This window comes from Lagopus muta, chromosome 10 (assembly GCF_023343835.1).
Source record: "Lagopus muta isolate bLagMut1 chromosome 10, bLagMut1 primary, whole genome shotgun sequence".
Lineage (NCBI taxonomy): Eukaryota > Metazoa > Chordata > Aves > Galliformes > Phasianidae > Lagopus > Lagopus muta.
The window spans coordinates 9,628,298-9,656,118 of NC_064442.1; the positions used below are offsets into that span (position 1 = coordinate 9,628,298).

At 40.0% G+C, this 27,821-nt stretch overlaps 1 protein-coding gene across 4 annotated transcripts; it reads right to left on the bottom strand.

Moving 5' to 3' along the window:
- Positions 1 to 1,337: 1,337 nt before the first annotated feature.
- SPPL2A (signal peptide peptidase like 2A) lies at positions 1,338 to 27,228 on the bottom strand. 4 transcript variants are annotated; one of them, XM_048956049.1, is made up of 17 exons: positions 27,005 to 27,228; positions 24,309 to 24,428; positions 22,964 to 23,146; positions 22,197 to 22,286; positions 19,007 to 19,140; positions 16,664 to 16,815; positions 13,402 to 13,498; positions 13,065 to 13,166; positions 12,349 to 12,430; positions 11,945 to 12,019; positions 11,167 to 11,223; positions 10,956 to 11,009; positions 10,433 to 10,532; positions 9,475 to 9,552; positions 8,996 to 9,156; positions 6,860 to 6,893; positions 1,338 to 2,420 (listed from the first exon to the last, which is right to left on the bottom strand). In XM_048956049.1, exons 1-17 carry the CDS (start codon positions 27,056 to 27,058, stop codon positions 2,389 to 2,391), a joined length of 1,605 nt encoding a protein of 534 aa, XP_048812006.1. In that variant the 5' UTR covers positions 27,059 to 27,228; the 3' UTR covers positions 1,338 to 2,388. The 4 variants fall into 4 exon arrangements, with proteins under 4 accessions (XP_048812006.1, XP_048812005.1, XP_048812008.1 ...); XM_048956048.1 differs by lacking the exon at positions 6,860 to 6,893 and having other exon boundaries at positions 27,005 to 27,227; XM_048956051.1 differs by lacking the exon at positions 10,956 to 11,009 and having other exon boundaries at positions 27,005 to 27,226.
- Positions 27,229 to 27,821: the final 593 nt, after the last annotated feature.

The window sequence follows — 27,821 nt, forward strand, 5'->3', positions numbered from 1 at the left end:
TAGTCCATTATCAGTACCATTATCAGTTCCAGGCAAAAATTACATAAATCCTCTACACAGAAGATTTCACAGAAAAAGAAGTCATTTCACATAGGTTCACAAAGGTTCTGAGAGCTCTGAGTACTCCGACTTGCAGTGAGTTACAGCGTCATGTCTTTCAGGAATTTCCAAACACTTCTTCACAACCACTTAGCTTTGGCAGGTACTGGGCTTGCCAAAGACCATGACAACAAATCAGCACGGAATTTTCTGTCTGCTGTCAGAACATCAAGGAATACTGTAACTGATTAAGTGTCAGCTAGCCCACCTGCCTGAATTAAATAAAAATTAAAGATAGTGTGCAAGACCATTTTATTGTGAAGCTGTCAGCTCAGGCTTAGATCAAGAAAGGTATGACAGGCAATTAGTAACTTGAAAACGCTTCCTGTTTTCTTAGAGAAGTTACAAAGCTACAAACAAGGCGGTTATCTTACCCGTATCAACTGGCACCATGGTCAATTTGTGTGAAGAGCAACAACTGACACTGAGACTGTAAGTTTGTTTACATCAGGACTCTTGAGAACAAAACAGTTTAAACTTGATATAAGTTACATCAAGCAGTACATTTGCAGTAAGCCTTTTTTAACTGACAACATAGTTTTACAGTTGTCTTAATTAGCATACTTCCAAAGTAAATCTAGCTAAGCCAGATTTAACCAGTATAAGTTCTCCTGAGCCAACACACCCCTAACTGTTAGTGTCTAGAGGTGACTTTCAGACCAACACTGAGGCACTTATGTGAGGCACTGCAGGAAGGGCTGCGCTGCCATTGCCCAGCATGTGCTTATTTGGTTGTTTTCTGTATGGTTCTTCGACTTGTACTGACTTTAGGAATTACATTCAATTAAAAATAGGAAAAACGTTTTCATGACTACCTGATGGTAGCAGTAAGTGAACTCGGTGATTCCTTGTAGTTGACTTCTCCAATTTTCTTTGGTGTAAATTGTTAGCATTACAGTTTTACCAATTTTCTATGCCTAATCCCCTCAATTTGCAGTTTCCCCCCACAAAAGAACTAAAAAAAAAAAAAAAAAAAAAAAAAAAAAAAGCATCAAACAAGCACACAAACTCAACCTCTTCTAAAAGCAAAGTAATGGTTCAAACCAATTTTCCTTTTCCAAGTCTTTGAGAGTTCTTAACTTTAGAGTATAAAAACTCTAAAACAAATTAGGATTCATCAAGTTAAACAAAAGCACTGAGTGGTCTTAACGAACACAAGCAGCGCTAATGCTATTCAAACCAGTTGTTTGTCTATCAACCACAATGAATTTTCAAAAACAGTTGTTTCTTTAATGTAGAAAGAAAAAAAAAAAGCTGCAGTACAGATACAAACAGATACAAAAGCTAGAAACATGTGCCCTCTCATCCCCCATCTCTTTGAACTGATGCAAAGCCAAATGAAGACCACATATATAGATCAAGTTCTGACAGGTAAGAGAAGAACCAGTCCAGACATAAAATTCCAGGTTTTTTCCCCTTTTAAAGATTTACATCACACTTGTTGAACAAAAACTTCTGGCCTTTAACACTGTCTTGTTTGCCAGCTACTCCAGGAGCTGCATCTAAGTTTCCAGTGCCACCCTGTAAGTACCTCCCACACACACCTTTAGTGTTTTTGATGGTTGACAATGCATATAATCCAAAGATGTGCATCAAAGCTTAACAATTTTCATGATCAAGGCATAAGCCTGTGAAACTACAGAGAAAAAAACAAACAAAAAATCCCACCAAGAAAAATGAAACAAAAAAAAAAAAGCTCACAACTACAAATTAAAATTTGCCCTGTTATCTATTTTATGGCTTACGATCTACATAGATTAACATTACACACTGTTTCTTCAATTACTTGCAGAACTATAGTTTCATTCTGTAGTTACATTAATATCTGTCTTCACATTCAAAATCTGGAAAGAAATCCTGTGAAGAATTCTGCTATTACTGTTTATTTTTTAAATTAAATTTGACCAGCCTTATTCAAAATTAACAAGACATCTCATGCAAAGTGATAAGGGCAAGAAAATTTTATAAAAATACACTGTATAGGAGAACATTTGGAAAATTGCATAGAAAATATCCATTCATTTAAACCAAAATAAGGCACAGTTTTATTAGATATGTTTTGGCTGTAAAAATGCAGATCTATTTTGATTACTCTTATGTTATTAACAATATTTGTCATAAAAATATAGGTGCATGAGTAAAAACCCTTCTACACAGAGCATGAAATACTCTAGAAAATTTCACCAAATTTACTGCAACTCATCTGTAAAAAATTTCAATACTATTTTAAGCCAGAATCCTACATGTTATTGTCCTCCAGGCTGCTCACTGGCCGGTGCCGTGCCTTCTTCATTTCCTGGGTAATCCAGATGTTCCATCATCTAGGTGCAAAAAGTAATAAAAAAGAGGACAGTTCTTTATATAGAAATATTGCTTTACCCCTACTGGTACAAGTATTTGTTAGCTAAGAGAAATATAATTAAACATATGTTAGGAGTGCATTTTAGCAGCATACAGATAGGAAGTCCTCTATGTAGATCAGAAAAGTATTCAAGCCAAGTAATCAAAGTTATCTTGGTTAATGCTTTCCACTATAAAAGCATTTACTGTCCAAAGATTCAAGTATTCTTCTAGAAATTAAGTGTACACATCAAAAGTGTCTCAATTGTTGAAATGGAAAACAAAAAAAAGAGATTGAGGTAAAGAAAAAATTTCAAGACACACTTTGGAGAACTGGAAATAGAGCCTAGATCCTGCTTAACACTTAAAGTTAGTAAGCAATAGCTTGAATAGAAAAGACTTCCTTTTTTCATAACAGTACAAGCTAGCTGTGTACTGCAAATGTGTCCTTTGTAAACTTTCCTATCATCTTAAAAAGAACAAAGGAATTGGAACAGTAAAAATGTGCTGCAGAAGACAACATGAACTAGATTACTGCACAATCAATTTTAACTTCAGATTAATGCAACTGATTAGAAGTCACCTGAGTAACACAGGACAATTTTGTTCTTCCCAGACGAAAAAGCAGCTTGTTTCGCTATCCACTGCTCTACTGTTAGAGAAAAACAAGGGCTCTGGTTTCATTCCTGGGACAAGGCACTGATCACAAAGGTAGTAGGCACGTTTGTTAGCATGACAAACCAAGATCCTCCAGTTGGAGAACTTCATCATTAACAGGAGGCCAAAGATTGGGAAGCTTTGGATAGTTTTAACAACTGACACACAGGGACAGAAAACATGAAAGCAGTAGCACTGCTGAAAACAGAACATCTCAGGGGCTCCTGAGTAGCATGGCAGGGTTATCAGGGCAAAGGCATAATACTTTCAGCATCAAAAGGTAGAAAAACCTACATAATTTCTTCAAGAGTGACCCATCCTGCTTAGAAGTAAAAGGGACACAAAGGCATGGATGAATGAGCTGCTGGCTACATGCCTTCCAAGCAGGGTAGATTTCCATGTGATGAGGACAAGATTACTTTCCTGACGGGCACCCACTGAACTACCCTTAAACTTCAACACTGTTGTATCACAAGCATTTAAGCACAATATGACTCTCCAGATAGGGCAAAAAAGAGTCATTCTCTTAATCTCTCCTCTTTAGCTATGACCCACATCTGTGCCACGTCCTTTTATACAAACGTAGCAGGGTCAATCCAAGGTATGCAAACATATCTTGTTAAAATTAGGTTATTTCAACTAAGCTGCTTTAAACCCAGATGCACCAGCATGTTGTACAGCAAGCTGAGACAACCAGAAACAAGGTACTGGGATTGGGAGTAAGGATTAGGAGTCTAGTGGGCACACTATCAAGGTAACTAAGACCAAAAGAGGTCTTTTCACACCTCTTATCTTCACACATCAGAATTTAGGAGAATTAAGGCTTGCTGACACACCTAAGAATAGCAATAGCACACATGCAGTCTAGCAGCAAATACCAAACAATGGTAAACTTTACATTCACTTCAGTATATCTAGAATATTGGCCCTGTACTGTGACCAAAAACCCACATCAAAAGTCAACCAAAGCAAAACACTCCCTACAATTACAGAAACCAAAGTCATTTTAAATGAGGATTCAATTATCTGTTTCCAGGAAAAACAAAACACAACAAACAAAAAATTAAAAAAGAAAACCAACCAGTACCACATTACACAGAGTATGGTGAATATGGCTTCCCCTTTACCCTAGGGAGTATCGTCCAACAGCTGGCGTAGAGAGGACAGTGTTGGAAAGTATTTTTGTAAAATGTTTCCCACATTAAAGTGACAAACTGCTTCCAGAAGGAAGAGTTAACATTATTCACAATAATTCACTGCATCCCAACATGAAAGATTCTTTTCTGAATCAGATAAGCAGCACAAAATGTGGTTATGACATAATATGTATTTAATATTTAAAGTCTCTGCTTAACGAATATTTGAGATCCCTTTAGAACCAGAACGGCTAATAGAACTGGAGCACCTCTCCTATGAGGAAAGGTTGAGGGAAGTGGTCTTGTTTCACTTGGAGAAGAGAAAGCTCTGAGGAGACCTCATTGTGGTCTTCCAAAACTTGAAGGGAGCATATAAACACGATTGGAAATGGCTGTTTACGAGGGTGGATAGCGATAGGACAGGGGGGAATGTTTTTCAAATGAGACAGGGGAGATTTAGGTTGGATATTAGGAGGAAGCTTTTCACGCAGAGGGTGGTGATGCACTGGAACAGGTTGCCAAGGAGGCTGTGGATGCCCCATCCCTGCAGGCATTCAAGGCCAGGCTGGATGTGGCTCTGGGCAGCCTGGTCTGGTGGTTGGTGACCTGCACATAGCAAGGGGTTGGAATGGATGATCTTTGAGGTCCTTTTCAACCCACGGCATTCTACAATGATTCTAAACTTAAAGGTATTTTGGGCTTTCTGATACATAAAATTCACAAGACCAAAAAACCTGCTATTTCGAATCTCTCCACAATGTATGACAAGGATAGCCCACAGCTTGGAAGTCAGGCACAACAGATGGCTTTCTAAACGTGTAGACTTCCCTTAAGTAGCTTCTTGCATAAGTTCATTTCAGTTGTAGGTTCTCTCAGAATAACTGCATCCTCAAAGCCAATGCTGAAGCAACAGAAATCTTTACAACAGCCAGCAGCAAGATGAAGATACTAATATTTGGACAGAATTGTTGTTCCAAGCCTGTACATCAGACTGTACATTGTGGGGAGCTGACAAACATTTTTCAAGTGGAACAAATTCACCAGCCTTTTTCTTACATCTGAATTCCTGACATTTTTGGGGGGCTGCATGGGGTGTCATGACAGATAAAAGAGTACGTAGTACCTCTACACACTAGAAAATAAGATTCACTCCAATAACACTGCACTCACCTAATTCTTAAACCACACCTGTGATTAATTCACAAGCGTCTTGAAAACATAATTTAAACTGACAGTACAAAACAGCAGATGCTTGCTGTGTAACATGCCAGCCTGCTGATTTATTGTTTCAGAGAAAGGTAAGGAACATTTCTAAGCACTTCCTATTGACTGGCTGTAAAAAGTTGGCAAGACTATTTGCACAACTAGAAAATTCTACAACTGCTAGATTTTCCATGGTGCTACTGAAATGATTTCATAGATTGTACCAATCAAAACTAAACAGTATTTTCAAGGTGACAACTAGGAAATAAGTATCAAACATCGTCACACAGACATATCTGAGGAGTATAAGCAAACTAAAAGACCCAGAAAAATCTGTACTATAAACTTTACAGCAGCAATACAGTCTGGCCATCAGATTTTAATGTGTATCCAATCCCTCCCACTTCTTAGCTTCCTTCTGGGTTTGTATCTAGTTTCTTTACTACAAAGGCTTTTAAATCAACCTTAACTTGTTAAAGTACACTTTATTAGAAGACAGAAGCTAATGAGAAAAGTACTTTCTAGTTCAGAATTTAAATTGCACTCAGCCATAGTTCACTATCTAAAATTTTCTTCAGCACAGAGCGGACAAGTAAAGGTAAAATCTTTAAACATACATACACAGCTAGTCTGCTGTCTGTAATTCAAGCTTATATTCAGGTGCTTAAATTCTGCAAAAACATGAAATTTGGAAATCTGCCTTGCTCTCTACGTGCTGTGCTTGCGAAAATGGAAGTGAAAATAAAAACCATGTCTGTGTCAGCAGTCACGAGCTTCAGCCTACCGAGGCGAAACCTTCTTGGTATGGTCTAGGAACCATACAGCAGCAATACCTCAAAAGCTGGTCTGAATCCTTACTTCCTGTCCTGCTGCAAGCACTGCAGACAGTAGAAGATGAAGTAAATTGCTAAGCAGCAAGATCACAGAGAGACTGCAGAAGCAGTTACTAAAGACAAATTAAAATGCTTAGCATTCTAACAGACAGAAGACAATAAAATTGTTGTTTAGCTCTAGGAAGGTTTCTTACCAATGCAGTGGCACACAACGATTAGCAGGGGAACTTGCACGTATTTAATAACAGCACAAATACCATCACTTTTAAACACCTGAAGTTACTCCTAGGGATTTGGGAAGTTAAAGAATTAAAAAAAGAGTACAAAGCCTTCCTTCGGTCTTGAGAATCATGGCTCCATTCACATTTTATAAAGTTTTTTGTGCTCCTTTAAAGGAAAAAACAACAACTGAGAATAAAAGCAAATTTACAACTTGACTTCACTGCTAACTCCTTTCTAATGAATTACTCTGAAAAAACTGAAAGGAAAATAGATGAGAAGAAGAATGAAAAGAAGCAGAGGGGGACAAAAAGCAAAAAAATCCCATAAGATGATTAATCAAATTGCATTAAAAGAAGGCTATAAGCACACCTTGTAGCAAAGGCGTCCTGGGAGAGTCCGATACCTAAATAAAATTCATTCAATTATTAAAATCATATACAACAATGACAACTTATTTTTAAATTAGAAAAAAAAAAAGCTAACTAGTGGATTTCAAGAAATAGCAGCATTCATGAAGCTCAGTCATCTGATACCCTGTACATCCTGCTGTACCCCTATCTTAGCATGCTTTGCCCTGACAAGTCTGCAAGGTTTCACTGTTCCCATAAGGACAAAGCAAAGCTCCCCAGATGTCTGATTACCCCTTATCCATGGAGCACTTTCAATCAAGTCCAAATTATTTCAGCAAGCTCAAGGTAGCCAAAGGTAATCTTGTCTCCTTCCTGTATCTTTCCTCCTCAGAACAAGCACTCAAAGCTGGAGATTTGGACATTGTGATTGCATGGATTTTTTGTTTGTTTATTTGCATCAGTAAGGGCAGCTCAAATTACAGCCTTATGTTGGGAGGACAATGTATGAAAAGGGTCAACATGACAGCATTCTGTGAGCATAACTTGAATAACATCCTCAGGAAAAGAAAACATAGAAAAGATCTTTGGAAAACTCTAGAAAAGGAAGAGTTTTACTAAAAGTTACACAGAAGCGTTCAGTCAGAGACAAGTCTAACTGGGGGTGGAGTAGAGGGGGGTGGAAATCAGCAGTTTAAACTGTGCCAGAAATGAGATCATCTGACCTCAAAACATGCTAAAGTTCACAGCAGTTTTAATCCTTCAAGGAACCAGTTTAAAGGACGTGAAGTAACTACTATGGCAACATAATTCTCCCAAGTATGAGTTTTGCTATTAGAAGTGCAAGAAATTTTTGTTGCTAAAGAGATTTGCCAGGTTTGCTTAGGCCAATAGGCTGACCTTACTCAGAATTCAAGCGAGGAAAATAAATAGTGAAGCTCTTTTCCCAACAGTCAGTTACGATTGGATGGATTTTGATATGTAACACATATTCCAGAATTGCAAACAGCCACCAATTTGTACTCAAATGGATGGTAAACCAAACTCATTAGGACCTACAGAGATACATTTCTATGTGCTAGACCTACAAAAAGTCTTCTCTTTTGTAGACAAAGATACAATGGTAGCTAGTTAAAGTGATAATCTTTTCCTGAGCAATTGTAAAGCCAGTCAGCCTTCAGCAGGCACAGGTGCAAAACACTGATTACCTCAACAGGAGGCAACGCTTAACTGACAATACCTCAGGAGCTGCACGACTACCAGTTTTACTTTTAGAGGAATTGCCACCAAGTGGCTTTTCCATTGCTCCACTTCAACTTTGCAATCCAGAAGCTGAGTAAAAAGCTGCTTCTCTGCATCACCAGCTTCCACGATCAACTCTCTACCCATTCTCTGAGCTGAGTTCAACACAGCCCACATACAGGAGATAGTTTCTGAACTCAACATTTTATTTCAGGTCTCTAGCATTAAATTTAGAGCAATACTGAGATCAGTCTTAGAATAAATGCCAGCTGGCAGGGGCCCCTGACACATAGTTACCACAGCTGTGGCACAATCAGGGCAAGGTGTGCGTGTCCACAGGCAGAGGCAGATGGCTGCTGGTACTGAAGTACTGCAATACCTGGGTAGTGGCAGAGATTACCTCAGGGGAGATGCAGAATCCCACAGGACTGTACATGTGCACTGGGATAGGAAACAGTTAGATAACCATCCAGACACTTTGCTGTTGAACACTCCATATCATCCTGACAATGTAAAACGCCAGTGACACACAGGAACTAGTGTCTAAGATTCTTGTACATCACCAGCCCTCTTGAACCATCTCTTAATACTGGACTGCTACTGCAGACTGGAATCTGCATACTCAACTCAGTGACTCATATTATACCACATCAAGATGATAGATAAGCACTGTTTAAAAAAAAAAAAAGGAAGAAATGACCTTCTGTGAGTGCTGAACCAGCTATTTCATTTTCCTCAAGTTTCATTCTGTCATACCACACACAAGGCTAAGATTTTCAAAGAGTCAAAGCTCCTTCCTTTTCTTTATAGAAGATTAACCATTAAGACTAGAAAAAATAAATGGATTGCTGGTATTACCAAGTACTTACATACAAAGGAATTAACAGAACCAAAATATTCAAGGCATCCACCCTACCTGATAACTGCTTCCTTTCCAGAACTTTTTCATCTCTTTGCGCCTCCAAGCAACAAGAGAGCTAGTAATGAGTGTACACGGTACAAGGTAGAGAAGGGCAGGTTGTCCCATCTTCATTAATGCCAGAACAACAAAAGTCAGCACCATACCAATGGCATAAGCTATAAAACACGATCAAGAGAAAGTATATTTTTAAACAAAACCAGTAGTGTAGTAAACCAGGAAAATATTTTTTTTCTTTAATTAGTATCTACCTTGCTAATATAATGGAAGAGGGACAATAGATCGTTATGTATTTGCATGCTTTCTCAAAGCATCTATCATAAAAATACTCACCTAAAGCGTGGGCGGTCACACTAAAAAATTTATGAAAAGATTTGACAACATTAAGCCTTTACTTGAAGAAAACTATGTAGTTCTGCCATTAAAAAAATAGCATGAAGATTACTACTATTGGAAAAAAAAATATCTCGATTTACCTATTGTGCAGGAAACATAGTATACAGAAGAAGAACTTGTTTGAACATCAAATCTTCGACAGTAGGCAACCAGAAGGCCTTGAACAGAGAGGAAAAACAGTCCAATAGTTTAATGAGTAGTTCAGTCCTGAATTCCTTTCTCCTCAATTACCCAAATCAAAGCAGCATAAAAAGAAATTACAGTCAGAGTTCCCCTCGCTGTGTGTTATCTTCTTCCCAATTCTTTTCAGGGAAGCTGTGGACCAGTTTCAGAAATCCTGCATTAGGTATTGAAAAATCTAAACCACAGCACAAATATGCTACTGAGATGGGTAATAAGAGGTTTTCTTACATTTAAGCAAGGTAAGTACTTTGTGTTATTTCAGTGCTACTTCAAAGGCACCAAGACAGAAAAGTAACAACCTAGTTTTAACACTTTTCTTCAATAGAATTTTAATGCTCTTAGCAATCATCTATTTTGCTTCGGTGCAGATCACAGGAAAAGGGAGAGTCATCACGAGATGGTGCTTTGTGCCTAATTTGCCCAAGACTCCAAGTTGAGCTATGGCCAAATTCAGATCTTCTGAGAAGGACAGAAAAACTTGACGAGACATTTTCCATTACCTCAACTCTAATTATGCAGTCTATGACACAAAAATGCTATTAAGTCACAGAATCCTTACTTTCTGCCAGATTTCAGTGAGATTTCATTACTATTGACAACTGGATTTATCTATGAAACTCACATGATCAAAAGATGCAACGCTAAAGAAAAGTAATAAAAAAAACAAAACCTCATCATTATTCAAGTGTACTGTAACACACCAAGCTCTCTTCTACTCTGGCTTTCGTTGTATTCCATACTAACAGCAATGCAAACTGTTGCATTTGATTAATAATTACTCTGTAGAATAAATCCTAATTTAAGCCAGTTGAGAATCAAAACCGTAAGTTACAATTGCAAAAAATGTCTGCTCACCTGGGACAATAATGTCTCCAAAACCCAGCAATGAAAAGGGCATGTCACACAGTGTCGCTGCTGAGTATTCAAGTCTAGGCACTCTAATAACCACAGGTAACTGTAAAACAGTATTTTAGAAGCCCACATAAATCTAATTTAAAGCATCTCGGTGGCTCTTTTTTGTTTGTTTTTTTAATGAATGAGCAGTTTTAGTATCATTAATGTGTCACTAATGCAGGACATCAAAATAGGTAGGACCTAAAGTGAAAACCAGAAACCAACAAGGAGTGGACAAAGCCTAAGGCAATAGATAAACTGGAATTTAAGATTCACAAATAATACGCACACACCAAAAACAACTTAAGACAGCATTCAATCATATAATGAGAATAGCAAGTCTGGATTATTATCCTAACAATACAGTGTTGATCAACGATTTCCAGGCCCTGAAGAGAAATTTGGATAGTCAGGTTTTCCCCAAAAGAATAGTCTTTTCAGAGGGAATGATTTAAAAATCCAGTATCTGAAATACAATCCTTACTTTCTCATGGGGAGCTGAGCGTTCAGTAGGGACTTCCACCAAGTTTCCATCATTCTAGGATCAAACCCAAGTCAACAGGTATTTAATACTTACAAGAAAATAGCAAAAGCTGGCTATATTTTGTGAGAAAGTTATGCCGAAAAGCACACTACGAATTAGCTACAAAATGTCAGTATTCATAAGCTGTGAATGTTAAAACAAAAATTCATACCTTTTCACTGTTTCCAAAGGGACCAGCTGCAACTTCGACCATTATACTTGCCCCATTCTGAAATTAAGGTTGGTTTTCCAATGTTAGCACTTTAATACACCAAAGCATTCTTGTACTACATCTACAAGAAGTGCTTGCACTTCATCTTACAATTTTTTCCAGAAAATTTCAGGAAAACTCCTGAACATTAAAAGTAAAGCAGTGTTACATGGTACTGTTTTCAGTATAAGAACACGCCATTCAGCATAAAATGACTTAGAAAAAAAAGAAAAAGAAAAAAAAAAAAGAAAACATCAAACCAGTCCACCAGGTATTGCTAAATTTTAGATAAAGATGTGCCAGGTTTTTCTGCCATGACCTTTCTGCTTCCAAAGAAGAGAAAGTATGCTTGCATACAATTCGTAGCATACTGCAAATGAGCACTGCAGAAAGTACAAGAGCATGTTTCATAAAGGGAAAGCAAAAGAAGGAAGAAAAGGAAGAAAACTGGAGAACAGTCATTTCTCATCATCACCCTGTCACACAATTGGAGAGAGTATTTCTGGCTCTATGACTGCAGAAGACTTAACTCACTTAAGAAATTTATGGCACTTAAACAAGCACTGTGATCTATGACCCATATAAAATAGGAATTTAAACCACTGCTGTCTTTAAGGGTTAGAAAGAAAAGGAAGTCTGCATTTCTGCCTCAAGAATACCAAAATACTAATCTGTCTGACAAAAATACTGCCACAGTGACCAGATGTTATTTTTATTTTGAAGAGAAATTCAGTCATACCTTTGTGATAAATGGTGTTATGAAGACAAAAAACACATCATAGAGAAGAAGAAGGCCTAGAAGTATCACACAGGACTGGCAGAAAGAAAAAAACAAAACAAAAGAACTGTTACTATAGGCTTTCAAAGACTACAGAATTAGTTTCTGTTAAAATTACTGTAACACAATGTTAAAAAATAAATAAAGAATGGAGGAGGAAAAAAAGGGAAAAAACATCATACCAATTTTTTATTTTTCATTATTAAAAATAGCAAACAATTATTGTTTTCCAGTACTTCCTAAGTACTGAAAAACTATCTCCTGATGTTGAACTTATGTATACATGGTATTATAAAACCTTTTTTAAGAGAAAAGAAAGAAAAAAACAAAACAAAAACCAAAAAAAGCCCTGTAACTTACAATACCTTAAAGTTGGGCATTTTCAGTGTTTTAATGAAGTTCAGGCAGAAAGCAATTCCCAAAATGTCTTGCAACATCCAAGCCCACCTAAACATAAGAACACACGTTCACACGTTGTCCATGTTACTCATGGCATCTATATATAATACTGATATTTTGGATTGTGCTGGACATAGCAAGCTTGCAAAAGGGAACAAAAAGCATGAAGCTATTTTTTATGAAGTACTGCTAAAGGAACTGCAAAAATACAGTAGCTTTTATGCTATTCCCTAATCCCACTGCTGTGCACAGAAAATGAGTTCAGCAGAGGACAGTGCAGGCTGCTGCTGTTCACTTACACGGCTGCTCACTTGCTCAGTGAGGAAATGGACCAGAAGCCCTGCTTCCAGTACTGAGGATTTTACTACAGTATTTATTTATGATCTCATGCTTACATTCCTATTTCTACACCTTTCTATTCCATAGTGATCAGTAACAACCAAGCTAGTTGGTCCTCACCTTCACAATTTTTTTGCAACTCCAAATTACCACACAGTTCATTTGTATAGCTTTGTTCTCTATTATTCTCATACTTGGTAAGTTTCATAAATACTTTTATAATTTCTTTGAAATCGGCACTGGAGTTTAGAAGGACATCATGTGCCAGAATGAGTTGCACAACAGGAAGTTTGTTGAGGACAATTATTCATATTACCCTTTCAAGTCAGGATGCATCACTTACCTATCTTCATTTCGGAACACAGCCCAAACAGCAGCTGCTGCTATGCAGAATGCAGCAAGAAAAATAAGCCTCACTTCAATATTTCTGTTGCCACACACAATCCTGAAAGAAAAGTAATTGAGTGAAAGCCCGCAACAGACAAAACACACACCTGTGCTGTGCAGTACAAAGTGCTCTCATCCTCACACCCCCTCATCCGTCCCTTTGTTTCACCAACACTCAGGAGTTTTGGCAACAGCAGACTTTATCAAACTGCATTCACATTTTCACACTACCTTGAGTAGAAACCAGAAGATACCCAAAAGACACCTTATAAAAATTGAGAGGCATACAGTACCTGCACTGCCCAAATGGGATTTCTCCTATTAATGCAGCAAGACAATTGTACAGGCTCATTGCAGATGCCAAGCAGAAGACCAGTATTATAACATACACTAGATAAAAAGAGTGAGAGACAGGAGTCAGTGACAAAATACAGTGGGGAAAAAAGCATGGTAAACAGGAACATACACGTGATGCAAACTGTTAACAGTTGTAGCACTACTCAGTGCACCATTGTTGGAGATCACAGTCAACAGATTACAAAAAAAAAAAAGGCCAAAATTTGAAATGTCTCTGCCATGATTAGTTCTCTTCAAGACACCAGTTTTGAAATCTCTGAATAGCAATAAAAATAAAATAAAAAGAACTGAAAATCAACAAAGGAACATCTACAACCAAAGACCAAAACCCAACCTTTTTCTTCTCTTCCTTCAACAAAAAAATGACATCTGATACTGCTTTGAGATGCATTTCTTTGGTTATAGCTAAAATTGATGTATTTTTTTAGAACTACCAGCTTTCTCAATTTCTGTTAATACTCCTCCCATCAAATTTCCCTGCAGTCATTTTGCCTGTTCATGTATAAAAATTTCAGCAACTACAAGATCAGACTGATGATTTAAGTGGCTCTTTAGGGTTCTGAACATGCTACCCCTTCCAAAATTTCTATTAAGCTACCTGGTTGGGAAGTGTCTTTACATTCTGAGTTCCAACTTGTAATATCCTGGAAATCCTGACTTACAGTAAGCTCCTTGAGATACAGGCAGACAACAGAAACAGTAGTTCGCTTGGGTTTTTTTCTTGATTGCAACATAGGTCTGGTTAGAAAGTAATTCTAACATCTATAAGAAGACAGATGTGCAGGTTTGGGCTGGACTATAGTTAATTTTCTTCAAAGCAGCCTGCATAGTGCTACATTTTGGAACTGTGACCAAAGCAGCCCAGAACACACACTTCTGTCCATCTGCAAGTAGGCTGGAGGACTACAGGAAGTCCCAAGACATCTAAGGGATCTGTGTTCACATGTAGCCATTATATATGATGAAGGCCTGGAATTAGTTAAACACCAGCCTTTCTGATGGGAAGGAGTGACTGAATTCCTCCATCCGCTCTACTTGTGCTCACAGCCTTTTCTTTACTTTAAAAATCCCATCTCAACCTACGAGTTTTCTCCCTTTTGCTCCCCCACACCCCTGCAGGGGAGCAAACAAGCAGCTCTGTGTTGGAAACACTTCTTGTAGCACTTCAGTTACACAATTATGCCACAATTTGAGAATTTAAATAGGTAATTGCTTTTAGCACCTCTAGAAAGGCAACAAAAAATGCATACATCAGCACTGTTCTGCTTTAAAGACCATGATTATAGTATGCTTCTATCACAAGTTTATGCATACTTTGTGCAATTCTGTACTGTATATTCAAGATAGTAATGTTGTAACATTGAGTTAAAGCACAATGCCAGTGTGAGTCCTTTAAAGATCATCTGTTTTCCCTCTCATTTGTGAAGCTGCAAGTATGCTTAACCTTTTATAAGTGAACCAAAGAAAGCAACAGAACCAATAAAAGCCAGAAAACTTGAGGGAGTGTCTGGATTTTTTTTTCCTAAAGTATTTATTTTTCCTCCACACTCTTTAGTTTAGTATGAGTAGTACCCTCAGATTTTTAATTTCATATCAACTTGGACCTGCTCAGAATTAATTCCAGCTACCAGAAAAGCATCACAGAGAAAGCAACAACAGAGAAAATTCCGTAACCCAAAACTTAAATCATTATTTAAAGTTTAGGTATGAAATACACAAGGAAGTTGGAAATCTAGAAATATCTGGAATTTAGTCTACACAGAGAAGCTAGCTAAGGGAAATTGTATAGTTTTGCTGGTTACTTGATCCTAATGTCAAGTACTGATGTTAGGATTGACATTCACATGCTATGGTAATCACATCAGCGTGGTGGGGCTTCATTTGGCTGTTTGTTTTTAATCAAATACAGAATTTTCCCTAGAACAGCATATCATACCATGGTAACAGTTTGCGTCTGATCCAAAGAGCACAGAACTAAGGCTTCTCCGAAAAAGATGTTACATATTTTCTTTGAACCACTCACATTTTCTTCTCTCCCTGACTAATTTATTGCTCCCTTCTGTTTCTCCTCCTTTAAAGGGCCTCACTCTTCACTTCATCCTCCTGTCCCCTTCTCCTTTAAGAAGTCTCCTTCACTTCTTCCTAAAACTTCTTGAAACTGCGTAAACAGGTGAAATTTTTAAGCTGAAACTATTGATCAAATTAAAAGATTAATCAGTCTTCTATTTAGACACGTTTAGCCAGCATAGCACTGCCCATACAGTCAAGACAACCAAAACTGAACAAAGCCAGACATGAGCATTGTGAAAGTTCTTCTGTGGAAATTGAAGGGTGAACTATAAAAAATTCCAAGAAATACTGAATTTGGAAGGAATTTGATTTCAGAATGAAAGTTACAGTATTTGCTCTAGAAAGTGCCATTTTAAGAAGTGCATGTCTTCTGGTTGCAGAAGGAAAAAAATCAACAGGTCGGAAACAAGACTTTAATCAAATTGCATCATTCAAGAAACTACCTTATTGCTGCTGTGCCTCAGTGTTTTCTATCAGGGCAGTGCCATTTAGCTTGATACTTTAATGAGGGCACTGCAACCACAAACCCAAGGTCAACAAAAAAAAAAAACTTGACTCGAAAGAATAGTACTCATTGTCATCTTCCCAGAAGCATCAGTATTTATCAAGGAGGATTTCTTTCTTTCTTAAAATTCCTCATCAGTCACCCCTCTTCCACAGTACTTCACTCAGAATGAGCACTGTACAGGCAGATCTAAGACAGTAGAAGAAAGCTTCCTTCTTTTTTCATTAGTAACTGTATTTTTTCAATTTTCTCCTCAATGACAGAGTGTAGAATAAAAAAAAAAAATCATATGTAGAAATCATAGAATGGCCTGGGTTGAAAAGGACCTCAAAGATCATCCAGTTCCAACCCCTGCTGTGTGCAGGGTCACCAACCACCAGAACAGGCTGCCCAGAGCCACATCCAGCCTGGCCTTGAATGCCTACAGGGATGGGGCCTCCACAACCTCCTTGGGCAACCTGTTCCAGTGCATCACCACCCTCTGCGTGAAAAACTTCCTCCTAATATCCAAACTAAACCTCCCCTTAGTCTTATTTTCAGTTAGAAATCTAGCTTCTCAGACTTAGACACCTAATAAGATCATGCAGAAAATACATCAAATGAGATTACCCACTGTTTCTTACCTAGCCATTTGTAGAAGAAATAAAGTAAAATCAGCATGACGCAACAGATGACAACAAACAAGATAACTGTCAGAGTGGTGAAAGTAACATTTTCCTCCTTCTTCCTTCTTGTTTCTCTGTCCCCAGGACTTGCCGTTGCTTTCAAATTCTCACTATATTAGGAAAATGACGAATACATTTATTTCAGATGAGAGATTATGAAGAAGTTCTACTGTGATCAGAATTGTCTTTTATAAAGCATTTAAACTGACAGCATTTAGACCTAAACCTCATCTCTATCAGGCTTCAAAGATCTCAGAAAAGCTGAATGTGTGTTGATTTTCTCTCAACTTTTTTGATGAAGTTGTGCACTTCTAACTTAGCACAGTTCACAAGAAAAAGGTTTTTACCCACCTTCCTTTTCACCAGTAAAGGAATTGTCAACTTTAATGAGAATTCCTAATCAAAATCCTGATCAGTATGAGGAAAAGCTGTCTAATATCAGAACTTTTTACCTTTTTAGGATGTGTGCTCTCAGCTTTATTAGCGCACCACATCTGACTTCAAAATATCTTGAACTAAATACAGTCAATCTCTATGACAAATTAAAACCATGCAAATTGCAATGTCTAAAACCTCAATTACAGACAGTAAGCTTCTGCAAAGCCCCCACACATAAGAGTAACAAAGCCAGCTAGTAACTAATTCTTTTACCTTTAAAACGCAGAGTAAATGAAGGGGGGGGGGACATAAAGTACACATTTTCACCAGAAGTCAGGTTTCTATGCATGCATACTCCGTATTTATAGCTCACCATGCAAAATAAGGAGACAAACTGTTGTGTTTTCCTCTGTTCTTTGAGCAGATAGCCCTATTACTCTTTGTACAGACACTAGTGAAACCTGCCCATCAGATAGCATGTTCCTGACGGATCCCAGTGCCTACCTACAACAAAATGCTGAATTCAGCACTGAATCAACTACCTTCAAAAGAAAAAAGCCCATAGGAGCAAGATGAATCACCTTAGAGAACATGCTTTAAATAAGCAGCAAAAAAAAAAAAAAAAAAGCTCAGCCTAGACTTATGAAAGTGCACGTCTAACAAGTTTAATATAATTACATCTAGTTTTTTTTCCTCCAAAATGGGAGACAGCATCACATTTTGTTATTTTAGCATTCAGTGCAGCCATACCCTAAAACACTGTGGGGCAAAAAAGAAGTATAATCACATCCAACCTTTAAGAAAGAATCCCCCCTTCTATTGCTTTAATCTCTTTAGAAAACAAAAAATCACCACTATTTGCATAACAAGTGGTGGGAAAGAGGAAGCCACAGTTATCACATGCAATCCACTCTGAGTTCTGGGGAATAAAGTACTAGAACAGACAGCATGAAGCTGTATGCAGTAAAGCATGCTGGCCCTGCTGCGTGCACAGATATCCAAGACCAGCTACATCCAATTTAACCTGAGACTAAAACAAGTTCTGTGCACCTAGCATGCTTTATTTCACTCACTAAAGCTGCACGGTCTTCCAACACCATGCAGAAACCCCTCCTATCCACTTGTTTCCTTGCTCTGGCCACACACCATACTTTTTACACACATCTCATTTCCTCTACCTAGTCCCAGAGCTGCTCTGCCCCCTGGCTCTGCTGCCATCCACCAGATAACGCACGGATCATTGGTAGATAAGCCTGAGCGGACTTTGGCTGGAGCCACCCAGACACAAGTGAATTGTGTTCCTGAGTGCTCCCAGTGACAGAACTGTAGTGCAGACATCCCAGAAGGTGCTACCCAGCCTGTGGGGACAAGGCAGTACAGGTCCCTGTGCAGACCATATATGTATATACACCTCCTGCATCACTGGATGTTGAAGATGATACTTTCTCCGCAGATATTAGTGTTATGATGCTAGTTATTGGGCATACGGTAACAAAACATTATCAAAACATCAACTCTCACTCATCCTGCCAAGAGCTGCATTATTCCTCTGGGACTTGTACAATCTACTGCTAAGGATTCCTCAAGGACCTACTGAGGGATACAGCAGAGGAAGAGACCAGGAAAGTCTACATTGTGTTACACCTTTTTGCATGCCTGCCTTCAGACTCCTCCTATTCAGAAATGTTAATCAAAGATAAATTATTTTAAGCTGAAAACTCTAAGCAGCTTAGGTCACAACAATTTTGTGATTTTTCAAATGTTACATATATAGAGAAGAAGCTCAAGGGAAAGCATCTAATTGCACCTGGGTCTTCTAACTCTTTAACTAGTACCCCAAAAGAACATTGTTTCTTATAACAGCTACAGATTTCACAGAATTTGAGTCCATTTAATTTAATCAGTTCTGTTGTACAGACTTACAGTTCTGCAACTCCACTCCAGTAGGCCCCGAGTGCCACAGTGAACACAGCAATTACAAAGATGACAACCATACTGCAATCAAACTCCGGCAAAGGTGGTGAATAGAGAGCCACATCAATTTCATCTCCAAGAGTCTGAAAAACAACAAACAAGTTGGTTCACAAGGACTAGAAGGAAACTGTATTACTTATTTTCCAACACAACACGATTTCCTGCTCTTAACCTGCACCAGGGTAGCAACCACAATTTTAACTTAGTGTATAACATATCCCATACTTTTATCATTGTAAAACACTGATGCCTTTCATACCACCTTCCAGGATGCTCAGATTTGAAAACAGCCTTATTACTATTGCTGTGACAACATATAGATAGAACAAGGCAAAAAGGTACTTCTTTGCCATCTTACAACGCTTCTGAGAAGTTATACCTGTAGCCCAAATGCTTTTCATCCCCCAAATACACCAAGTGCTAGCAGAGACCTCAGCTCTGTAGGAACACATCTCTGGAGTGCATTACCTTGAAAAACAGACATACGTCCACTGAGATATGAGCAGAGGTCTGCCTCTCACTACTGAAACCACAAACCTCGCAGTTCAGATACGGGCAAGATGCTTCGGACAGGACACAGTAAAAACTCACAGCAAGAGAAAGTTTTGAAAGTTTTCACAAACATGATTTGAGATGGATTCAAAAAGAAAAGAAAGCAATTTCATGTAACTTAAAAAACGTAAGACTGAAAAAGGTGAGAGGGAGCAGAGACATAACTGATACCAGTTTGAACAGAAGCCTTGAAAGCAAAACCAGTGTGCTTCAACTAGACTGAAAGATGAGAAAGGAAGATGATTTGACAGGTGATGGGCAAAGTTTGCTGTTGTCGCTGAAGTAAGCCAGGGCACCTAAAGCAGCCCCACAGTGAGAACAGACTCCATAGATGTGGTAGAAGAACAGACTTGCTAACAGACTGCATGTGGGACAAAAACAGAAGATGTGAATGTGTCAGGCAAGTTGGGCTACAGGAAGATCAAACTGGCAGTGGAGAGACTGAATGGGAAGCTGAACAGTGCAGTGGAAAACATTGGCCATTTGTGAAGAAAGTAGATTCATCTCAGCACCTGAATTAGATAATTACAGAAATTAACCTTATTGCAGCCTACAGAAGTCAGAAGTCATTCCTTTGCCTCAAGTTATGGAAACACATTATCACACTTTTAGAAAATACAGAAGAAAAACTGCTGAAACATTACAGTTGTAGGAAGTGAAACAAATTGGATAAAGGCAAGAAGTCTTACTCTAATTACTGCATCCTGTACGTAAAAACAAACAAAAAACTAATGACTTACACATTTACAAATTAGCAGGCTGCATTGGCGGTGCATTCGTGGGCGGCTGCCCTAGATGATCTTTTTCAACTTTCATGATTCTCAGTCTATGTCTAAACCCAGTTCTTCCTTTCAGCTACACTAAACTTAAGAAGCATAATTCACATTAGAGTATAGAGCACTTATTTCCTTTTGTTACTACTGTTCTGCTCTTCACTGAGAACTTGTGAAGTCTCAACTGCCACCACAGAGCACTAGAATGAAACACAGCACAAGAGCTGCCCACTTCCCAGAAGGTCTGTGACACTGTTGCTACCAACACTCCTCGTGCACCTGATTCAAGTGATGAAAGCTAACAGAAATGAAGTCTTGTACGAAAACACCAACCAGCTCCCCTCAGACTGGTACTGTCACTCTTCTTAATTAAAAAGAAAAAGTTGGAAGCCTTGAAAAGCAATAAAACAAATACAGCTGAAATAGGAAGAGCATGATGGCTGACAGCACCTAAGCAGCACATATCATTCAGAACAGCTACTGCTGGTGATGTGACAGAAGGCTTTGGCAAAAAACACAACAGAATTGGGAACGAATCACTTCAAGGTTAGGCTTTAATTCTTACTACTTTCATGAAGACAGCTTCTAAGACAAAAAGAGTATTTTTTCTCCTTGATTCAACTGCCGTATGAGACATCACCTGGCACACTAATCTACCAGGAAAGTTACTTGGTGAATTGTTATAGCTACATAGAAACAACACAGAACAACACTAGGCAATTAAGTTGTTCTGAGTCTTGTCTGTATCAATCAGGGATCTTACCTTGACCTACTTTCCCTCCAGGTTAGTAAAGTATTTATCACAGCCATTCAATTAAGCAAAAATCATCATCTTCTCTTGCTTAATTGAAGACATTTCAAGACAGAGGAAAACCAAAACAACTCATCCATGAGTATGGCATATCAATGCTTTGCAAGAACCAATCTTTAATGGGACAATAGAGAAAATAACCCAAATCCTAGACATGCAGGCACAGTTTCAGTTTGCACACTTACCTGCTACAACTTCCCACGGCAGGTCTGAAGGTTAAGAGCAGAAATGGTGAAATGAGCTTGCAAATGCAATCCAAGGAGCTAAGACTACACAGGTTGCTGCAAGCCTCTGCTATTTACTAGAAAACATGTGGAGTGCAACTTCTGCCTAGCAAAGCTATTTGACACTAAATAAAACAAACAAATCAAAGAAAAACAAATTCCCCTGAATACAAGTGTAGGAGATAGCAAACTGCCAGATTTTAATGCTACGCATTTGCCCATCTCACCATGAATTCATCCACAGAAACTTGAATTATACCAGCTAACTTCTCCGTAATGGACGCTGTCATGCTATAGAAACAGAACGTATCATCTTGGAAGGATTAAGAAAAAAGTAAAATAATATTAATAATTAAAAAATAATAATAATCACACTTGGTTTAAGGACCACCTATACAAGGGACTGCTTGCCTGCAAAATACCATGCTGCTAGATGTAAGCTCAGCTGTTCTTGCTTCTGTACTACAGCTCCTGATGTTTGTCAGGCATCGCAATTCTGTCCAACCCTACTGAAGGATACTTATCTTGTTTCAGATGAAGAGTTTTATTTATTACCCTCTCTCCAGTATTGTTTCCCATTCTTAGTGTTCTAATTAAATGTTTTTTCAAATAACTTGAAGCAGGAAGCCTACTCATGACTCAATATCCATCCTGTGAAAGAGTATCTATTCACATTCAAACCAGGAAGACATTCATGTCTGATTTAAAATTATTTTATTTATTTGTTCAAAAATCTTCAGACTATACGTACCATTACATGCTGAAATTATATTACTTACCAGCTGCATATCCATTATGTCCTTATATCTTATAAGAGCAACTGGTAGAGATAAATTTTCAAAATCAGTCTTGTTATCTGAAGGAGGAGACTAGAAGAGAAAGTGTCAGTGGTTCACATGTTGTGTCTGTTTGCCAAGCAGGTTTCTATACACGGAATGTCCTTCACATTTCATCATACTTGTAGGGAGGAAAATAGAGCTAGTTCATCACTTCTGGCAAAAGGTTAACAAAGGCAGATGTACTTAAGTCAAAACAGGAGCTACAACCAACACATTTGGATTCATGAAGGCCTTGTGCTTTCACAGGATTATAAGGAACAAACAAAACATGCTTTTTATTTCCTATGCATTTAAAGCAAAGATCAACACTTTGTGATGACACAATATCTGAAACTGCAAATATTTGTACTTATATTTTGCAGCTGTAATAGAGAACAAAAAGGAGTAACAGGAGTATCTATAAAGATATGCCAGTGCCCTCTGTATTTCCAATTTCAGATGAAGTTTTCCTGATTTATTTTTTCCTCATTGTGTGTTTAAAACAAAATATTACTTATGACGACAGGGAGCATGGCCCTCTGGTCACATGAGCAGCAGCACTAGCACTGCACTCAGCAGGGAAGATTAACAACTCACACTGGAATCCCACACATCCCTGTGGTCCTCTGCTTCTGGGACTTCTCTGAACTATCTCTGAGCAACACGACCTCAGACCAACAGATAAGACATTACGGCAGTACAGAAGAAAATTGTATGTTGTAACTTACCAGCCTAGCTTTACTGGCAATCAACAGCATTTTAGCACCCAAACTTTGAGCAATTTTTGCTTTCTCCAAAAAAGTGCAGTTTCCTCTCATCACAACAACTGCTTTGTCCTTTATTACAACAGCAGGAACTTCAGAAGAATCGCAGAGTACCGTAGAAGTCAGGTTTTCCAGAGACCTGAAAGTCTGCAGAGAGAAGAGCAGAAAGAAAGCAGTTTGATAACTCACTCTTACCTGGAAGACTGATTAATACGCTTCCTAATCTGAGGTTTGCCACAAAAAGGCATAACAGAAAGGAGTCACACATTTAGCAACATAACACTGGGGCAATGGTTTCTACAGCCCACAGTACTGAAGGAGGTTTGTAGCTGTGCATAGCTGAAACATCTGGCTGCTGGTAACAAGTTCCACAGCAATTGTAGCTGTAATGTAAACGTAAGACATTGGAAATATTATATTCATATAAATTCCATTGAAATAACATATTACATAGGAAAATCACTGCCTGTAGTTCTGGAGAATCCAGCGTACGTTTTGTAGTATTTTCAGGATTTATGAGTCAAAAAACAAAACCAAAAAACAAGTGCAACATAACCAGAGTTCTGAGGCATAATAAGCATTCAAGAACAATTGGCATCTCAAAAAACTCCTTCTATTCTTAAAGTTGAATTCAAGATTAACAATGATTTTAAAATTGTTGTCAGGATTTAGTTAGTGAAGGCATCCTAGTGGCCAAAGTAGCACAGCAAAGATGTTTGGGAAGACATGATTTTTTCTGTTTTAAAGAGTTAACCTGCTAATGAATGACAGAAGGGAAAGGAGAGAAATGAGAGGAATAAAACTGCCTTCACCACTTCCAAACTCAAAGCATTTCCTGTTTATAGCAAGAATGCTGGATGGAGAAGACGTGCTTTTGCCTTACACCCTGGATTGAAAAACTCTCAAAAACGCAGCAGGATGAACGTTCCAGGCAGTCTCCTCTTCTACCACATGGTTTCAAGACAATTAAAAAGAGATCAAACTGACAAACGAATAGAAGAAAACTTTTCACATGTTTACAACATTTTTATAAACAAAAAACTTTACTCGCAAATCTAAAACTTGGACATAGTGATGACACTGGAGAAAACAAAAGAATAATGTATTTAAAACTAGTGTTAAACAGAGAGAGTACCACCTTTACCAACTTTAGAAAAGACTTGTTAAGGGATGCAAATGTTCACTGCATAAATCCTTTTTTTTTCAGTGTAGCACCAATTTAGCTCAAAGACATGAAGATCAGTTATAACTGATCCAAATTCATCTTGTGTTCTAGTTTTTTTATAAAGTATGATTAGAAATTACTTACAGCATTGTCCAGGCTGCTTGGGAGAGTTATCCAGTTAGAATTGTAGGCTATGCAGTAATCCTTTGTTAAGGGAGTTACACCATTTCCAGAAGCGTGCAGGATTCCCTCATCTGCATTTATCTGCAATAAACAAAAGAGTCTAAATTAAACTTTAGACTCTCACTGTGAAGATGTTCCCCTAAAAATCTGTCAGGAAGAGAAAGTGCCTCCAGAATTTTTCAGAAATACATGAATGGATTGATTCTACGAGAGATGGGAAGCTGGGCAACAGGACAGAATCCCAAATTTTTGGCACACGCACGGTGCTAATCAATGAGAGTGCTACAGAAGTCTCCCTCCCTAGACTGGCTATTCTACAGCAAGTGAGACCTATTGAGAAAAGAAAGCCATGTGACGACATTGTTTCAGAGGTTTATGTCTGCCTGGTTTGAATAGCAAAAACCTTCTTCAGAGGAATCCATTCTATCGACCATAGAGCCTGAACATCTGCTGGGAGAACTGTGTCAAAGGGCCTGAGCACATTAACTGTTTAGCACAGAGCAGTTCTTCAGCCATTGGCGAGTCACATTGTTTCATGATTTATCACTAGTACAGAACTACCGAGACTTCCTCTTAAATGCAGCCACCTGAAAGTACAAATTAATGGCAAATTAAAAGCATAAGGGACTTCAACAGGTGCAAAACCAAGACATTTCCATTCATTAAAGCCCTTTCTGCTTCCTGAAAGAGAATAAGAAATACTTTCTGTGCTCCAGAAAATCAAGTGTTAATGCTACACGAGCACAAGCCTGCCTAAAAGGAGTGATTACTTGCTGATTTGATACGCATGTTGTGTTTGGCAGGCTTCCTGCTCCAGGGATGAATCAGGGAATACAATTCCTGCCCACAAGGCAGGAGAGGGATCCAGAGCTGATATATTCATTGCTGAGCTCTAATCTAGAAGCAAAAGATGAAGAGAAACACGGCATGCTGTACCTCATTTGGAACATCCCAACTGAAGTAATCCTGCATCCAACTGAATTTTTATTGTTTTGCAATTGCTTCAGTTTTCCTCTTTCACAAAAGACAAAGGCCACAGGTTGGGACTGAAGGCCTATCCCGTAGGCAGAAAAATGTTCTCACCCAAGGAAAGGACCCAGCTGCTGCCCCTGGCTGAAGACACTTCTCAGTGAAGACAATTCTCAATGGTCCTCAAACAATTTGTTGCCTGTTTTTGACCAGCGGTTCCCTCCTCATGCCTCCTTTTATCATGTTTAGGCCTTCCATGTATAATTCCTCATCTTTCATAGAGAAAAAGATATTTTTCAATCCTTATTTTTCCTATTATGCACCCCAGGTACAGCAGGGATATAAGGCTGGGCAGCTCACTGTTCTGCTTCTGAGAGCACTGGTAACCCCTCCACACAGAACACCTGTACTGATGGGATTCAGTGGGCAACAAGACCAAGCCAAGCCTGTATTTATAAGGTCCATCATTGTTAGCATCCAGATAAAACACACAAGAAACTAAAATGCGCAGAACATGAGAAAAGTATTTTACAGGCAGCAAGTAACAACATGAATCTCACAAAAAGGTAAGAAGGTAAGAAAGACTTGGCACAAACAGAACAAGCAACATTCACAGTTCTCCATTGGCACTGTGACACAAACACTCCCTCCCTCTGGGCACTGTGGGCAGGGGAACAGTTCCTTGTGCTTGGAGAGCAGAGGTGGTCCTTCCCTGCATGTCTGCTGCCTGAGCAGCCCCAGCTCCTCATGCTGCCAGTCCTGGGGCACTGCTCTCAGGGCTGGTGAGCTGACCTAACAGCTCAGCTAGAACCGGCCTGCTGAGGCACACATAGAGCATGGGAAGAGGCAGGGCATGGCCTAGAGTTGCACATGCTGCCAGGGAAACCCCTGCCTATGTCAGTAGCAGCAAACCATAGGGTTAAGGCCAAGGAGTAACGTCAGAAAACTCCAATGCAACTGACAACAGCTTCATGGGGCTCACAGATAGCAAGGCAGTACTGCGCAGAGACATGAGTTGCTTCACCAACAGCTATGCTCACAGTGATAAAGAAAACTGTGCCTACTTTGAGGCTATCCAGCAGGATACTCTAGGTCCTGACTTACCAAAGCAAGTAAAAAAAAATGTAAAAAAAAAAAAAAACAACAAAAAAACACAGTAAGAAAAAAAAACTTAGCAGAGTGGTATGTAACGCAGGTGTAGCCTCCATACGGCTTCAAGAGGTGATGAAGGTCTTTCGCTGCCATGTTTCCCGGCTCCATTAGGGAGGAGGTTACCTATGGCATCCCCGTACGTCATGAGGCGATGCCCCACGAAGCGTCATTTACAAACAACACGAGCAAAACAACGGGCCGCAAACGCCCAGCGCCCGGAGCAGCAGCGCGGCCCGCATCTGTGCGCGCAGCCGGAACCGCACCGGGAGAGCCGCGGGGCCGGGCAGGGGGAAGGCAGCTGGGGAGGCCTGGGGGCACCTCGGAGCGTACCGAGCCGCCCCCGGAGCGCCGCGAGCCCCGTAACCGCGGCCGGGCCGAAGGAAGAGCCGCCGCCTCTACGGGCGGAGAGAGCTACAGGCCCCGGCCCCGCGGCGAGGACACCCGGAGCCCCACGGCGCTGCAGCGCCCGGCCCGGCCCCGCCACCGCCCGCGCCTCAGCCCGGCGCTCAGCCCGGCTGCGCGGCCTCCTCCCTTACCGGCGGCAGCAGCGATCCGCACAGCGCGGCCCACAGCAGCACAGCGGCCCTCATCTTCCTCGGCCGCCGCCACCCGCTCGCCTACGGGCCGCCCCGCGCCCGTCACGGAGCCTCGGCCGCCGGCTCCCGGGCAGACTCCACTTCCTCTTCCGCCGGGGGCCGCCGCCGCCGCCAGCCGGGACGGCGCGGCCCCTTCCCTCGGCGCGGCGGGGACGGGCGGCTCCGGGCTCGGCCTGAGGGCGGCGCTGCTCTGCGCTGCTCTGCCCGCCGCCTCGGCTGCCGACTCGGGGCAGTTGGCGGCCGGGCGGCACGGAGGGTCACTGGGAGCGATCCGTGTAGCCGCGCCGCCCGCCTTCCCAGCAGCGCTTCCTCTCGTCCCGTGCCTTCGCTGTGACTCTGTGCAGGCAGCAGCCAGTTTTCCACCTGACAGCTCCAAGGCATTGCGCTTCTGTTGCCTCACGCTGCCGTTGCAAATAGAAGGGAACAAGCGCTCCCGCCCCATGTCCCTGCAGAGTGCAGGAGCGCTTTGCCTCGCTGCACTCGCTTTGCTTGACGTGGTTGCAAACACGAAGCCGTGAGAGAGCAGCGCGAGGGCAGCGGGCTGCAAAGCGAGGGGAAGTGCCTGAAGGAATGGGCTGTGAATAAAGAGTGGTTCGGAAAAGGTGGTTTCTTTTCAGATCTGAGAGCACTAGGACTGTGATGTGCGGCCTGTGAGAACCGATGTGACCCACAGGAAGGAGGCACGCCGAAGCAGCTCAGTGATTTACCACTGAGGAAGTTGTACAGCATCTTTCAGTGAAGGCTTTTAGGAGTTTTA